Source organism: Chiloscyllium punctatum, chromosome 15, assembly GCF_047496795.1.
Source record: "Chiloscyllium punctatum isolate Juve2018m chromosome 15, sChiPun1.3, whole genome shotgun sequence".
In the NCBI taxonomy this organism is placed as follows: Eukaryota; Metazoa; Chordata; class Chondrichthyes; order Orectolobiformes; family Hemiscylliidae; genus Chiloscyllium; species Chiloscyllium punctatum.
In genome coordinates this window covers 65,571,574-65,588,950 of record NC_092753.1, presented here as the reverse complement: position 1 = coordinate 65,588,950, position 17,377 = coordinate 65,571,574, and the positions used below count along the sequence as shown (strand labels likewise).

General features: G+C 40.3%; 1 protein-coding gene across 2 annotated transcripts in view; it reads right to left on the bottom strand.

The window, feature by feature from the left end:
* The window catches only part of LOC140486345 (suppressor of tumorigenicity 14 protein homolog), a 77,387-nt gene that overhangs the window by 20,192 nt on the left and 39,818 nt on the right, over positions 1–17,377 (bottom strand). For both annotated transcript variants that reach the window (XM_072585349.1, XM_072585350.1), the window contains 3 exons: positions 14,037–14,170; positions 10,425–10,529; positions 7,026–7,133 (listed from right to left, as the gene is read on the bottom strand). In XM_072585349.1, coding sequence (XP_072441450.1) covers positions 7,026–7,133; positions 10,425–10,529; positions 14,037–14,170 — 347 coding nt within the window. The remainder of the gene's footprint in view (positions 1–7,025; positions 7,134–10,424; positions 10,530–14,036; positions 14,171–17,377) is intronic.

Genomic DNA, 17,377 nt, shown 5'->3' with positions numbered 1-17,377 from the left:
GTTACAATGTAGAAAGTTCAGAAGCTAATTGTATACAGTAAATTTCCACAACCAGCAATAGGATAAATAACCAGATAATCTGGTTACGTGTTAGTTGTGAGATAAATATTGGACAGGATATGGAAGAACTCCCCTGCTCCTCTTCAAATAGTACCAAGGGGTCATTTACATCCTGACAAGACTGACAGGGCTTCAGTCTGACAACTCATTTGAAAGACATTGGTTCCAGTATGGTACTGAATTGTCCGCAGAAATGATGGTTAACTTTATTCACTATAAGGGTCAGTTTTAGGTCAACCCAGTTTACTTTAAAGCAGATTTTATCTAAATGCTCTAAATGTCCAAAACAGGATCCAAAAGGTATTTTTATGCACCAACAATCACCCTATTGGAACTTCATGCTGCACCAAGGAGACTATCAGGCCATCTCAGACCTCTGACTAAATTCGGTTTAAATAAAACACTATACACTTTTATGTGGCTTAAGTTCATAAAGTGAACCTTTATGGCAAGAAGTAATGCATATGTGGTATACCAATCAATGGATGTTAAAATGATTGGTTACTTTGTAATGTTGCTACATTGATTTTATATTTTCTGCTTCAACTCTTTCTTAATTTGTTTTGTCATATAATTAAATGCCTTGATCCCTTAAATACAAATTCAATACAAAATGGTGGTTCGAGAAATCGTGGATGCGTTGGAGATTATTTTCCAGAGTTTGATAGATTCGGGATCAGTTCCTGCGGATTGGAGGGTGGCTAATGTTGTACCACTTTTTAAGAAAGGTGGGAGAGAGAAAGCAGGAAATTATAGACCAGTTAGTCTGACCTCAGTGGTGGGAAAGATGCTGGAGTCTATTATAAAGGATGAAATTATGACACATCTGGATAGTAGTAACAAGATAAGTCAGAGTCAGCATGGATTTATGAAGGGGAAATCATGCTTGACTAACCTTCTGGAATATTTCGAGGATGTGACTCTGAAGATGGATGAGGGAGAACCAGTAATTGTAGTATATCTAGACTTTCAGAAAGCTTTTGATAAAGTCCCACATAGGAGGGTTGTGAGCAAAATTAGGACACATGGTATTGGGGGCAAAGTACTAACTTGGATTGAAAGTTGGTTGGCTGATAGGAAACAAAGAATAGTGATAAACGGCTCCATTTCGGCATGGCAGGCAGTGACCAGTGGGGTACCGCAGGGATCAGTGCTGGGACCGCAGCTTTTTACAATATATGTTCATGATATAGAAGATGCTATTAGTAATAACATTAGCACATTTGCTGATGATACTAAGCTGGGTGGCAGGGTGAAATGTGAGGAGGATGTTAGGAGATTACAGGGTGACCTGGACAGGTTAGGTGAGTGTCAGATGCATGGCAGATGCAGTTTAATATGGATAAATGTATGGTTATCCACTTTGGTGGCAAGAAGAGGAAGGCAGATTACGACCTAAATGGAATTAATTTAGGTAAAGGGGCAGTACAAAGAGATCTGGGTGTTCTTGTACACCAGTCAATGAAGATAAGCATGCAGGCACAGCAGGTAGTGAAGAAGGCTAATAGCATGCTGGCCTTCATAACAAGAGGGACTGAGTTTAGATGCAAAGAGGTTCTTCTGCAGCTGTACAGGGCCCTGTGAGACCACACCTGGAGTACTGTGTGCAGTTCTGGTCTCCAAATTTGAGGAAAGACATTCTGGCTATTGAGGGAGTGCAACGTAGGTTCACGAGGTCAATTCCTGGAATGGCAGGATTACCTTACGCTGAAAGACTGGAGCGACTGGGCTTGCATACCCTTGAGTTTAGAAGACTGAGAGGGGATCTGATTGAGACATATAAGATTATTAAAGGATTGGACACTCTGGAGGCAGGAAACATGTTTCCGCTGATGGGTGAGTGCCGAACCAGAGGACACAGCTTAAAAATACAGGGTAGACCATTTAGGACAGAGATAAGAAGAAATTTCTTCACCCAGAGAGTGGTTGCTGTGTGGAATGCTCTGCCCCAGAAGGCAGTGGAGGCCCAGTCTCTGGATTCATTTAAGAAAGAGTTGGATAGAGCTCTCAAGGATAGTGGAATCAAGGGTTATGGAGATAAGGCAGGAACAGGATACTGATTAAGGATGATCAGCCATGATCATATTGAATGGTGGTGCAGGCTCGAAGGGCAGAATGGCCTACTCCTGCATCTATTGTCTTTTGTCTATTGTCTATAAATATTATGATTAATATCTGGATGTTTGACATATTTAAGTTAGGTTCTAGGTTTTAAGTATTTTTGTTGACTCAAATACAGGATGTGGGCATTGCTGTAGAGCTGAAAATGTGTTGCTGGAAAAGCGCAGCAGGTCAGGCAGCGTCCAAGGAGCAGGAGAATCGACGTTTCAGGCATAAGCCCTTCTTCAGGAACGTCGATTCTCCTGCTCCTTGGATGCTGCCTGACCTGCTGTGCTTTTCCAGCAACACATTTTCAGCTCTGATCTCCGCATCTGCAGTCCTCACTTTCTCCGTGTTGCTGTAGAGGCCAACATTTATTCCCCATCTCGAGTTGCCCTTGAGAAGGTGGTGAAGAGCTACCTTCTTGAACCATTGCAATCTATTTGGCATAGGTCGACCCACAAAGTTGTTAGGAAGCAACACTGAAGAATGGCTTAGTATACTTCCAAGTCAGGATAGTGAGTGGCTTGGGGAGAGGGCTTGCAGATCGTGGTATTTTCATGTATTTACCTCTCTTGTCCTTCAAGATGGTAGTGGCCGTGAGATGGAAGGGGTTGTCTTAGAAACCTTGGCGAACTACTGCAGTGCATCTTGTGGATCCATCATACTACTGGTATTGAGCGTCAGTGGTTGAGGTTATGAATGTTAGTGAATATGGTGCCAATCAAATGCCTGTTTAATCCTGGATAGTTCAAGCTTCCTGATTGTAGTTGGAGTTGCATCCATCCAGGCCAACGGGGAGTATTCCATTACACTTCCGACTTCTATCTTGAAGAGGTATAGGAATAGGAAGTAGACAGGCTTTGAGGAGTCAAGAGGTGAGTTACTCACTGCAGTACTCCTAGCCTCTCACAAGCTCTTGTAGCCAAAGTACTTAAGTGGCTAGTCCAGTTCAGTTTCTGCTCATTGGTAACCCCCAGATGTTGATGGTGAGGGATTCAGTGATGGTAACATCTTTAAATGTCAAGAAATGATTGTTAGATTGTCTTCTTGTTACAGGTGGCCATTGCCTGGCAATTAGAGTCACCGAGTCATACAGCACCGAAACAGACCCTACAGTCCAACTCATTCGTGCCAACCACACATCCATTTGTCAGCATTTGGCCAAATTTCTCTTAAACCCTTCCTATTTATATACCCATCTAGATGCTTTTTAAATGTTGTAATTGTACCAGCCTCCACAACTTCATCTGGCAGCTCATTCCATACACACACCACCCTCCACCTGAAAAAGTTACCCCACAGGTCCTTTTTAAATTTCTCCCCTCTCACTTTAAACCTATGCCCTCTAGTTCTGGATAATCCCACTAGGAGAAAGGTCTTGGCTGTTCACACTATCTGTGCTCCTCATGATTTTATAAACCTTGATCATATCATCAGCCCAAGCCTAGATATTAATCATCTTGATGTATTTGCACTTGGACTGCTGCAGTATCTGATGAGGTGTTGGAAATGGTGCTGAACATTGTGCAATCATCAGTGCGCACCCTTGTATCTGACCGCTATGTGGAGGGAAGGTCTATGATGAAGCAGCTGATGATGGTTGGGCCTTAAACTCCTGCAATGATGACTTGGAGCTGAGATGACTGACCTCCAGCAATCACAATCACCTTCTTTTAGATTAGATTCCTTACAGTGTGGAAACAGGCCCTACGGCCCAACGAGTCCACACCAACCCTCCGACGAGCAACCCACCCAGACCCATTCCCCTACATTTACTCCTTCACCTAACACTATGGGCAATTTAGCATGGCCAATTCACCTAACCTGCACATTTTTGGACTGTGGGAGGAAACCAGAGCACCCGGAGGAAACTCACGCAGACACAGGGAGAATGTACAAACTCCACACATACAGTTGCCTGAGGCAGGAATTGAACATGGGTCTCTGGCGCTGTGAGGCAGCAGTGCTAACCACTGTGCCACCATGCCAGTTATAACTCCAATGAGCAATGTCCTTTTCCTGATTCCCAGTTCCAGTTTTACTAGGGCTCCTTGATGCACACTCGGTCAAATGTGGCCTTGATGTCAAAGGTAATCACTCTCACCTCACCTCTGTAGTTCAGCTCTTTTGTCCATTTTTGTACTAAGACTGTAAGGAACCTAGGAGTTGAGTGGCCCTGGTGGAACCCAAACTGAGAATCAGTGAGGAGGTTATTGCTGAGTAAGTGCTGCTTGATAGCCCTGTTGACAACACCTTCCATCATTTTACTGGTGATTGAGATTAGACTGGGGAATTAATGCCCGGTTAGATTTGTCCTGCATTTTTGTGCACAGGATATGCCTGGACAATTTTCAACATTGTCCATTAGTTGCCATTGCTGTTGCTGGACTAGAAGAGCCCAGCTAGGGGAGCAGCAGGTTTTGGAGAGCAAGTCTTCAGTATGGGGCAGCACGGTGGTTCAGTGATTAGCACTGCTGCCTCACAGCACGTGGGACCCAGGTTTGATTCCAGCCTTGGGCGACTGTGTAGAGTTTGCTCATTCTCCCAGTGTCTGCGTAGATTTCTCTGGGTGCTCTAGTTTTCTCCCAGAGTTCAAAGATGTGCAAGTTAGGTGGATTGGCCATGCTAAATTGCCCATTGTGGTCAGGAATATGTAGGTTAGGTACATTAGTATGGGGTAAATGTAGAATAATAGGGTCGGGGAATGGGTCTGGGTAGGTTACTCTTTGGAGGGTCAGTGTCAACTTGTTGGGCCAAAGGGCCTGTTTCCACACTGTAAGGATTCTGTGATACTATTGCTGGAATGTTATTGGGGCCCATAGCCTTTGCAGTGTCCAGTGCCTCAAGGTATTTCTTGATATCGAATGGAGTGAATTTATTTGGCTGAAGGCTGGCACGTGTGGTGCTGAGGACCTGGAGGAGGCCCAGGTAGGTCCTCCAGCACCCACTTCAGTCTGAAGATTGCTGCAAATGCTTCAGGATCATCTTTTGCACTGAGCTGTTGTAATTGCTCATCATTAAGGATGGTGAGATTTGTGGAACTTCCTCCTCCGGTGAGTAATTTAATTGTCCAGCACCAATCATGACTGGATATGCAGAACTGCAGAGTTTATAACTGATCTGTTGGTTGTGTACTTGCTTAGCTCTGTCTATCACTTGCTGTTAAGAACACAAGTAGTCATGTGTTGTAACTTTATCAGGTTGACACCTCATTTTTACATATGCCTCCTGGTACTCTCTTGCATACTCCATTGAATCTGGGTTGAGCCTCCTGCTTAAGAGCAATAATTGCCGGGTTGTGTTGGAGTATGATTCTGCTGCTAGTGAAAATGTCCTATGGTGCCTCATGAATGGCCAGTCTTGGGTTGCTAGGTCTGCTTGAAGTCTATTCCATCTAGCATGTTGATAGTGCCAGATAACATGGTGGAGGGTATTTGCAATATTTAACCAGGGCATCATCTCCACTGTATGGTTGTCACCCATAGCGATTTGTCATGGACAGATACAACTGTGACAGGTTAATTGATGAGGAAGTCAAGTATCTTTCTCCCTCTTGTCCGTTCCCTCACCAATTCCTGCAGATCTTGTCTCGCAGCTATGTCCTTTAAAGTTCAACCACTTTAAAGGACAGTAGTGGTGCTAATAAGCCACTGTTGGTGTTGGACATTGAAGACTCCTACACAGAGTATATTCTGTGCCCTTTCCACCTCAGTGCTTCCTGAGTGTGTCTAACATGATGGTGTACTGGTTCATTAACTCAGAGGTGGTTGGGAGGTTTCCTTGCCCATGTTTACCTGATGAGACACCATGGGGTCTGGAGTCAATACTGAATACTCCTACAATAACACCCTCCCAACTGTATGTCACTGTGCAGCTACATCTGCTGGCTTTGTTCTGCCGTTGACACTAAACATATCCAGAGACAAGGGTGGTGGTTTCTGGGACATCATCTGTAAGGTATGATTCTGTGAGTATGACAATGTCAGACTGGTACTTGACCAGTCCACAAAACGGATGTACTAATCTTGGCGTCATATGTTAGTAAGGTGCCTCAGTTGATGCCAGATTGTCTGCTAAGTTTCATTCATTTCTTTAAGTTTTGTAGCAGTTGATAAAACTGAGTGGCTCCCTAGGCCATTTCAGAAGGCGGTTAAGAGTTGACCACATTGTTGTGGGGCTGGGGACCTGCTAAGAATGCCAGTTTCCTTTCCCATGGGGCATTAGTAAGCAGATGTGTTTTTATAACTATCGACAATTTCATAGTCATTCCAGATTTTTATTGAATTCAAATTCTACCATCCACCATTTAGACCCAGGCCCCCAAAACATTCCCTGCATCTGTGAATTATTAGTCCAATGACAATACTATAAAGTTATCACCTCGCTGTAAGATTATTCTGCTGCATTGATCTTCCAAATAGCTTATAATACCCATTCTATTTTATTGCTTTATATTATATTTTACTCTCAAAATAAATCCTATACCAATTATAATGAATGACAGTGCAATAGTCCCCATAACTTCATGGACTAGAATTTACATCTTAGGATATTTACATCATAAGATTTATTACTTTCATATATCAAGATTATATCATATACGAACAACAATGCTGTGACTCCATATCCTCAGTAGTTTCCATGGAACGATTCCTTTAATGACTGATGCAGAGGAAAAGTTACTCATAAAATCTAATCCATAAGGTCTAACCAGTAAGAAGTTTCACAATAATATGTTTATTATTTTGAAAATTTGCATAGCTCAAAAATGTATTGGTTAATTTATGCATGCATTGAAAAATATTTTTTAAGGTATGTTAGAAGAAAAATGGAAAGTGAAAAATGAATTGAAAGACACTTGCTTGCTCTTGTACAATTTAGTTCATCGCTTGCATCTCCACAATCATTGATTCCATCACAAACAGATCCATGTAGAATGCAGTTTCCACTTGGACATGTGAAGTAGCAATCTATCCAGAACAAAAGCAAAGAAAAATTACACATGGTTGACTTCGTCAGGCAGAAATTCAAAGCTATCTACATAATATCTCAATTTTTCCTTGTAACTACGGTAACCACAGCTTAGCATCATCATTGTGAATCTATGTTGTACACTCTCTATTGTTTAGAAAACACCTCTCTTAGAAAAGTTACACTTAGTCACTTTTGAATCCACTTTCAGTACCTTTTACAATAGCATGTCGCTGTAAGTTTCCACGTTTACTGTGGAAAACTGATAACATCACTTCTCTAAGCAATGATAGTCAAATGATGGGTTAATGACATAAATGCATTAAAAGCAGATCAGAGAAGTTTCACTTGAATAATACTTTAGATGGAGGAATTATCTTACGTGAAAAGGTTACAGGATGGGACTGTTCCAATGGGGTTTAGAAGAATGACAGGTGAAATATATAAGACCCTGAGGGGACTTGATGGTGCAGATGCTGACATGATGTTTCATTTGTGGAGAAGCCAACAAATAGGGAATATAATTTAACAATTAGATGGGTCTCCCATTTAAGAATAAAATTAGTAACAATGAGGGGATCTCCCAGTTAAGATGAAAATTAGAAGATGTTTCTTCTTTCAGAGCATAATGAGTCTTTTGAACTCTCTTCCCTAGAGTGTGGTTGTGGTAGGTTTATGAAATATTTTTCAAAGTTCTTGAAAAAACAGTGAGTTAAAGGTGGGTGGTGGCATGGGGAAATGTGGAATTGAGGCCAGATTCATATCAGTCAGAGCAACCTCCTATGAGATTTTTCTTTTTTCATGGGACTGTAACAGAAATGAAATTTGGACTGCTAGAACTGAAATATCAGGGGAGTTTTGCAATTTAAAAATATCAATTGCTATATATTATTGAACTGTGTGATATGATGTTGCTTTTTGAAACAGTGAGTGAGAGAACTCGAGAGTCAGTGCCATCCAGAATCTTTTGAGTTAAGGGCATTCTGCCGGAGAACAATCCCTGATTGGTTGAATGCCAGTGTGTTAAAAAGCAGTAAGTGCCAGTGGCAGCAGAAGAAACAGATCCTGCCAAAAGAAAACATTTATCTTTACCTGGTCTGGCCTACATGTGACTCCAGACTCACGGCAATATAGTTGACTCTCAACTCCCCTCTGAGCAATTAGGGATGGGCAATAAATGCTATTCTAGACAGTGACACCCACAAGCCATGAATGAACTTTTAAAAATATGTTAGCTCTGAGAACCAGGAAAATTGGTCATTTTGTTGTACATTTATCCATTTTGTGATGGCTTGTAGAACAATGGGCCTGTCTTTGAAAAGTTATATTGTGACACCCATGAGCTGTATGTTCAAGTTTATAGTTCCCACTGACAGTTTTCATCCTTTTGGAAAAAATGTACCATCTAGCTAAATTTTATGAAACCTCTCATGACTGGTAGCATCTCACAAATTTCATACTTTATCTCCTCATGGTTATGTTGATATAGTATTACATATTTGACAAAGAATACTAATCTGATCTTTAATGAACACAGCATCTTACATGGTGGCTCCTGTAAGTTGATTATCAGCCAAAAAGCTGACAGACTGAAGTGTTACTTCAGCATAAATCATAATGCAAACAAGTGTTGAATTTGATTAACCCTTGGGACAACACAAAAGATCTACGTCTTTTTCCATCTGGAGACAGAGCCAGTTAGCTGAAGATTCTTCTGGAAATTAAACACTTAATATGTAGTGCTTACTTTATTTCAACCTAAACAGCAACAATCTAAAACCAATTGTAAGTGAAAATTGAAAATACTGGGAATACTCATTATATCGGGTAGCATCTGCAAAGAAAGAACTTTAAAAGTTTCAGGTCGATGTTGAAGCATCTGACAGAACTGACTGTGTGGAGTTTGCACATTCTCCCCGTGTCTGCGTGGGTTTCCTCCGGGTGCTCCGGTTTCCTCCCACAGTCCAAAGATGTGCAGGTCAGGTGAATTGGCCATGCTAAATTGCCCGTAGTGTTAGGTAAGGGGTAGATGTAGGGGTATGGGTGGGTTGCGCTTCGGTGGGGCGGTGTGGACTTGTTGGGCCGAAGGGCCTGTTTCCACACTGTAAGTAATCTAATCTAAATCTAAATACAACCAGCATATGTAATTTATTAAATACTGATGATGTTCTCCCACCCTAGTAAATTTACATTGTGTACAATAAATCCAAGTTTAAATGATGAGTATGATACTTTGGAATTGAGGCAATCTTTTGTAAATGGAAAAATTCAAACCACTCTACATGAATATATTACAAAAGCAGGAACTACATAACAGAGCAACATGCATGTCTGATCATTCTAAAACCTGAAACATTTATGTGCAGTATAACAAACATAGTGAAAGTTTTCCAACTACAAAACTGGCATGGAGGGGGAAGGAAGATATAAAGATGTGAGAATTCAAAGATTCTGAGAAAACAGGAAACTAGAAGGGCACCACATAAATTTCAACATTATTGACTTTGCCCTGTGGACCAATGACTCATGAAAGTTAATATGGCAGGCATGTTAAGTTTTGTTCTGCACAGGACAATCTACAAGAAACAATTTTGTCAGAACTCAAGGAATAATTCAGAGACACCATCAGAGAAAGAAGGGTTTTCAACAGAGAGAGTAAGCAACCCAGCTAAAGAACTGTTGTATTTAACAAGGTTCCCAAGTTCAACAACCTAGAGCATTATAAAACCAAAACAAAGGAGCCTTCATTTTGTCCCTTTTCTGTTCAGCCCATCTGTGGAAGAAACCCACAACTATTCAACTATAGTGGCCATAACAATTGCAGAATTTCTGACCTCAATTTTTCAACACCTTCACTTTGGGAAGGAAACCTTCAAGCACATAACACACTTGCAACAATAACAGACTGGTCTTACTTTCATCTTTATAAGTATCTTTCATCTGTACCTACTTTTAATTGTTGTATCTGTATTTTTAGCTGTAACTGTGTAACTTTTGTCACTTAATACTTAATGTAATAATTTTGTTTAAGATTAAAACTTTGCTGCTGGTTATTTTTTAACTTGGAACACTCAAGAATTTTTTAAAAAGAGCCTCAGTGAGTTACACAAACTCGCAGTTAATGACTACTCTGCATCTCGGTTGTGACATTATTCAGTTTTCTACATGGTTTGCACCTCACATTATTTTTGAATTAAGTTTGCAATTATACACTTAAATAGTGTGTATTTTACAATTTAGCTGGAAAAAAAAAAGGACTGTTCATATGAAAAATAAATGTGAAAACTTACTGCACTTAGTTTCATCACTGCCATCCAGACAGTCCCTCCATCCATCACAATGGTTCTTTAAAGAAATACATGATCCATCCTTGCACTTAAATTGGTTTGGGCAAGCTGGTTAAATAACAAAGTTAGAAATTATGGTTATAAAATGTATTGACGTCTGTGCGATAAAATTTGTAGGAGACAGTGTGTTATATAAATTTAAACATAGTTTAATGATCTAACATTATATTTGTTTCCTTAATTTTGTGTTATACTGTATGAGTATTTAAAATATAACTTTATTCATATAGAAAACTTACCTTGACAGTAAAAGTTGGTTTTATTAATCATAAGGGCCAATGTAAACATTCTGTAACATTGACATGAATTATGATAGATTAACACCTTGAGATAACTGACAGTTACTTAAGACGATTTTCATAGCATAAAGACAGGATGTTGTCCCCATAATCACTTTGCTATTGTCACTTACACCAGTAAGTAACAATTTCTTTGTAGTGGCTATTTCATTGTCTAACACAGACCTAATCTGGCAGCAATGTCCTTCAGGACTAGGCCAGCTCAGTCAGCAGTGGTGCTACCAATGGCGGTAGACACTGAGACCTCCCATCTTGAGTACATTCTGCACCTTGCTACCTGTGCGGTTCTTCCAGTGATGAGGGGTGTTATGTGCTGGAAGCCTCTTTCATTGGCTTCCATATTCAATATAGTGAGTGTCTGAGCTTTCACGACAGCAATGTGAACTGCTGCAATAACCCTGAGCTACTGTAACATGGAAGTTGCTGGACTGGTCTGTGTAACAGCTCTCTCATCATTGATGCGCCCCCAGGTGTAGATGTGGAGACTTTGCACAGTTAATGGGAATAAAATGCCATTTAGTGGGGCACAATGGTTAGCATTGCTGCCTCACAGTGTCAGGAACCCAAGTTCGAATCCAGCCTCAGGCAACAGTTTGTGTGGCGTTTGCACATTCTCCCTGTGAATACATGGACTTCCTCTAGGTGCTCCAGTTTCCTACCACAGACCAAAGATGTGCAGGTTAGCTTGATTGTCCAGAGGTATGCAGGTTAGCCAAAGTAAATGCAGGGATATGGGGGTGGGTTGTTCTTTGGAGGGTTGATGCAGAGTCAATGGGCCAAATGGCCTCTATCTGCACTGTAAGGATTCTATGATTCTAGTATGTCTTTGACATAGGTGCCTGAATTGACATCAAGTGGTCCATCCAGTTTTGCTCCTTTTATCGTTTGTCATTGTAGTTTGGTTTGCTTACCAAATGATTCCACAGAGCAATTGAGAACTAACCACATTACTGGGGGTCTGGAGTTACAATTGACAAGATCATGTAAGGATGGCAGCTTCCCTTCCCTAAATGATCTCAGTAAACCATGGTGTTTACAACAAGCCTATAATTTCATAGTTATCTTTACTGATGCTAGCTTTTTAGATCATAAAACCACAAGACATAGGAGAAGAAATTAGGCCATTCAGCCAATTGAGTCTGTTCCATCATTCAATCAGGGATTATAAGTTTCTCAACCCCATTCTCCCGTGTTCTCTCCATAACCCTTGATTCCCTTGACAATCAAGAACCTATCTATCTCTGCCCTAAATATATTCAACGACCTGGCCTCCACAGCCTTCTGTGGGAATGAATTCCATCGATTCACCACTCTCTGGCTGAAAAGGTTTTTCCTTATCTCCATTCTAAAATGTCTTCCCTTTTCTCTAAGGCTGTGCCCTCGGATCCTAGTCCTGCTGCCAATAGAAATATCTTCCCATGGTCCACTTTGATCATACCATTCAGCATTCTGTAAATTTCAATTGGATGCCCTCTCATCTTTCTAAGCTCCATCGAGTATAGACCCAGAGTCCTCAAACTTTCCTCATGGTTAGGCCTTTCATTCCTGAGATCATTCTCATTAACTTCCTCTGGACATGCTCCAGGGCCAGTACAAATTTCCTGAGGTACAGGACCCAAAATTGCTCACAATGCTCTAAAAGTGGTCTGACCATACCTTTATAAAGCCTTAGAAGTATATCCCTGATTTTATATTCTAGTCCTCGCAAAATAAATGCCGTCACTGCATTTGCCTTCCTCACTACCAACTCAACCTGTAAGTTTACCTTGTGAGAATCCCAAGGACTCCCTGGTCACTTTGCACTTCAGACTTCTGAACTTTCTCCCCATTTAGAAAATAGTCTGCCTCTACTCTTCCTACCAAAGTGCATGACCTCACATTTTCTGACATTGTATTTCATCTGCTACTTCCATCTAGGAGAAAGTGAGGACTGCAGATGCTGGAGATCAGAGTCGAGAGTGTAGTGCTGGAAAAGCACAGCAGGTCAGGCAGCATCTGAATCAGAGTCGAGAGTGTGGTGCTGCCAGACCGGCTGTGCTTTTCCAGCACCACACTCTCGACTCTACCACTTCAATCTGCCCACTCTCCTAACCTGTCTAAATCCTTCTGCAGCCTCCTCACTTCCTTAATCATACCTGTCCCTCCAAACTTAACTTTCTATCATCTGCAAAGAATGTCCTCAGTTCCTTCATCTAGATCGTTAATGTGTAAAATGAAAAGTTGTGGTCCTAACATTGAGCCTTGCAGAACACTGCTAGTCACCAGCTGCCATCCTGAGAAGGACAGTCTTATCCCTACTCTCTGCTTCATGCCAGACAGCCAAGCTTCGATCCATGCTAGTGCCTTGTCTCTAACACCATAGGGCCTTATCTTACTCAGCAGCTTCCTGTGCAGCATTTTGTCGAAGGCCTTCTGGAAATCCAGGTGGCTAATCATGATTTGGAGATGTCGGCGTTGGACTGAGGTGTACAAAGTTAAAAATCAGACGACACCAGGTTATAGTCCAACAGGTTTAATTGGAAGCACTAGCTTTCGAAGTGCCGTTCCTTCATCAGGTGGTTATGGAGTACACAACTGTAAGACACAGAATTTATAGTGAAAGCTTGTGCTTCCAATTAAATCTGTTGGACTATAACCTGGTGTTGTGTGATTTTTAACACCCATTGGCTCTCCTTGGTCTAACCTGCTTGTTACTTCCTCAAAGAATTCTAACAGATTTGACCTTCCCTGGAATGAAACCATGCTGACTTTGTCCTGTTTTATCATACATTTCCAAGTATTCAGAAATTTTTATTCACACTAGCCTTTGATTCTAAATTTATTTAATGAATTGAATTTAAATTTTCAGTTGTTGAAGTGACATGTGATCTCTTAGCTTCAGTTACTGTTACTGCAAACCTCTGGATTACTAATTTATTGTTTTAACACTATGCTACCATATTCATATTGAAAAAAATGCACAATAGTATTTCTACGGGCTCAGAAACAGAACTTTGCAAATGTATTTAGTTTAGCACAAAATGTAGTTTGCAGGAAAGGTTAAGTACGTTAGGGACTTTTGGGGAAGGGGGGGTGGAATGTGTTCTTTGCAGCAGAAACTAGTCTAAACAAATTTCATCACTGTATTGCAACCAAGAAATAATGATATACTGAAACTAAGGTAAAAATAGCATGAAATTATCCCAAATATCATTTTTGGTGCAAAATAGACAATAATTCCTGTGAATCAAAACTCCAAAATAACAATTTTCCTTACGATCCTCATAGCTGAAGGCTTTGTACTCCAAATAAAATCCTTTGTAGGTGATTGATTGATCAGATTTAAACTTAATTTTAACAGATCTTCCATAAATCTTGCTGAAGCCACCCTCAGTTATTCGATTACAGTACCTACAAAAGTAAAGGTGTGATCAAATGTATTTCATTAAACTATAATTTTATTAATGCAGTTGAACATATACACAGACACTCTTACACACCCTTACAGCCACACACACTCCCACACTCACACATGCATACTCTCAGAGACTTAGGCCGCTCTACACTCACGTGCACATATATACACTCTCTCTCACAGATACTCACAACCCCTCCACCCCAGACACACACGCACACTTCCACACCTCACACAAGCACCCCCTTACAGAATTAAGACACTCTGCACTCACATACACACACATATATAAACTCTCTCACACTCAAAACCCCCAACCCAGACACACACACACAAACACACACACATATACATATATGTTTGTGGGGTGAATTTGTACTTGCAGAGTTACATTGTACCTTGTTCGAAAATTGCATGATTTCATGCAAAACTCTGTTATCTCACTTCTTAGATTAGAATCATTCTAAACATCATGGTACAGACAGAGAACACAGGGGGCTAACACCTTCAACATATTGTCTCGCTAACACCAATTGTTACAGTTAACCTGAGAATGCAACTTTTAAAAAAATGTTTTGTGATTTACACATGAAAGAAGTGAAACTATCACGGTATTCGAACAGATGAAAGACTCAACGGACAATCAAGGTATTATTCAATGTATAATTTCAGTTACATCACACTGTAAACTTTTGCTATAAATTCTGTGCCTTACAATTGTGTACTCCACAATTACCTGATGAAGGAGCGGTGCTCCAAAAGCTAGTGCTTCCAATTAAACCTGTTGGACTATAACCTGGTGTTGTGTGATTTTTAACTTTGTAATTGAAGGAAGTATTTTAGACCTGCCTGCTATTATTGTGCTCCACATATCTAGTTGTCTCGGCATTAACTTGAGTTATGAACACAATTATTTGGTGTATGGTTGACAGTTTAGATCCAATGAGTAAAATTCTCATAGCTTGCTTACAACAATGGCTTTGATATTAATTCCAGACTCGTTTCCAACTTTTGTACCCCAGTAATATTGTCAATGTTTGAGGAACAAAAAAAATCACCTTGTCCATTTTTCCTGATATTTGTCCTGCATGTCTGGCTGTGTTTCTAACAACCCCTGTTTCTATCCTCATCAATGAACACTACTTTTCAAAGCTGAAATTGACTATAAAATTACGTTGTACTTCAATAAAGCAAGAACTATTCTCAAGACTAGCAGCTATTTAAATAGAAAATGACTGATTAGAATAATTGGTATAGCTAAAATGGTCAGTACTTTTGCCAATATCAATTGTAGAAAAGTATTTCCATTACTTCCATTTTGTGCAATGAGAAATGGGTGATTTTCGTAAAGGTAAATGCTACAATCTTGTGGGTGTTGCTAGTGATGAATACAAGTTTCTCAGATAATGAGAAAACTCTATCACAGATAATGTGAAGGGATGTGGTTATATGAAATGACCAACACATCCAAATGTTATATTGACCCGGACTAAAGGCCATCATCCTGTTTAATTTAGTTTGAATATTTAGGAAACAAGTCTTGATATGTTCATATAATAAAACTTGCAAACAATTTGAGATGTTATAAATTGAACTCATTTTAAATGTTATGATAAGCCTTCAGCCTGTTCTTTGAGCTGCAGTTGAGACAAATAGTTGAGAGTCCTCTCCACACTTTAATGAAAATTCCTTGCATGGAATACCATTGTTCACCACAATAGCCTCCAGGAGATGGCACTGCTGCCTATTCAATTCACTTTTGTGACAAAAAGACAAAAGAATTCTCCTCTGACATGCCTAAGAGAAAGGACGGACTTTCACTTTTATAGCATTTTTCATGATTTCAAGCAAATAAATGTGTTTGAAGCATTGTCACTATTGTTGTCAGTACTGTAAGGCACCTACTTTATGCAAACAATATACTAATAATGACCAAATAAATCTTTTTTCTAAACTTTGTTGAACAACAAATATTGGCTTGAACACCAGGAAGAATTTCTCTGCTTGTTCTTTGAATAGTATCTTGGGATCTTTTATGTTCACCTGAGAGAGTAGATGAGGCCTTGGTTTAACATCACACCTTATAAATAGTCCTCCAAGTGTGTATCCATCCCTCAATACTGCACACACTGTCATCTTAAATTGTATGCTCATCTCTGGAATGAGATTCGAACCCACAAACCTTTGACTGAGAGGTATGAATGTTAACACTGAGTCACATTACACCGGAACCTGTTAATTTGTAAAGTCTGTCTTCCAGCATTATGTTAAATGGCCTGACCTCAGGAAGTCCTATTTCTCATTCTTGCTCTTCTCATTGCTTTAGCCTTCATCCTCATTTATTCAAATCCAAGGGGCATAAAAAGTAAATGTGTTTGGCGCAAAGTTGGCTTTCTCATTCATTGTCAGAACTGGCTCAAGCTTCACTGAAACTCATTCTCCTGTGTCAAAGCTATCCACTACTCTGGGATGAGCTTAGATGGCAGGTTGAACCCCAGGGATCTACCAAATGCTTTCTTAAAGCTCTTTCTCCCGTCTCTTTACACTTTAACCTCTAACAAGAACCTCATGGATCTCTCCTCGACTAAGGCATCTGGCCAAATGCTTGTCCTCCTTTTCACTCTTTTCCTATTCAATTTCCCTTCCTAGCATAACGACCTCTGCAGAGACCAATAAGTAACAAAATTTCCAAGGACCAACAGAAAGAACTGTACAACAGTATTGCATATTTTAAAAGTTTGACTGTAACAAATAAAAAATCCAAAGTAACTCCCAGCTCTACAGCATGGTCAGTTCGCTCTGCCATGCCAAGTCAAAACTTTCAGTGTCCTACAAAAATCCAGATCTTATTTTCACCAGCAAGGCCCACATCAGCATCTCATTATTCAGGTGAATTGGCCATGCTAAATTGCCTGTAGTGTTAGGTAAGGGGTAGATGTAGATGTAGGGGTATGGGTGGGTTGCGCTTCGGCGGGGCGGTGTGGACTTGTTGGGCCGAAGGGCCTCTTTCCACACTGTAAGTAATCTAATCTAATCTAATCTAATTATTCCTTACATCTCCAAAGGTCCAAGTTTTTCTGCCTTTCTCCTTTTGTAAATTATCATAGCACCGAAGTCTTTTGGAGGAGTCCTTTTCTGATTTCACGACTGACTGGTCTATCTCATACTAAAACTGCGCCTGCTAATTTTAGGTTCCCTTAACA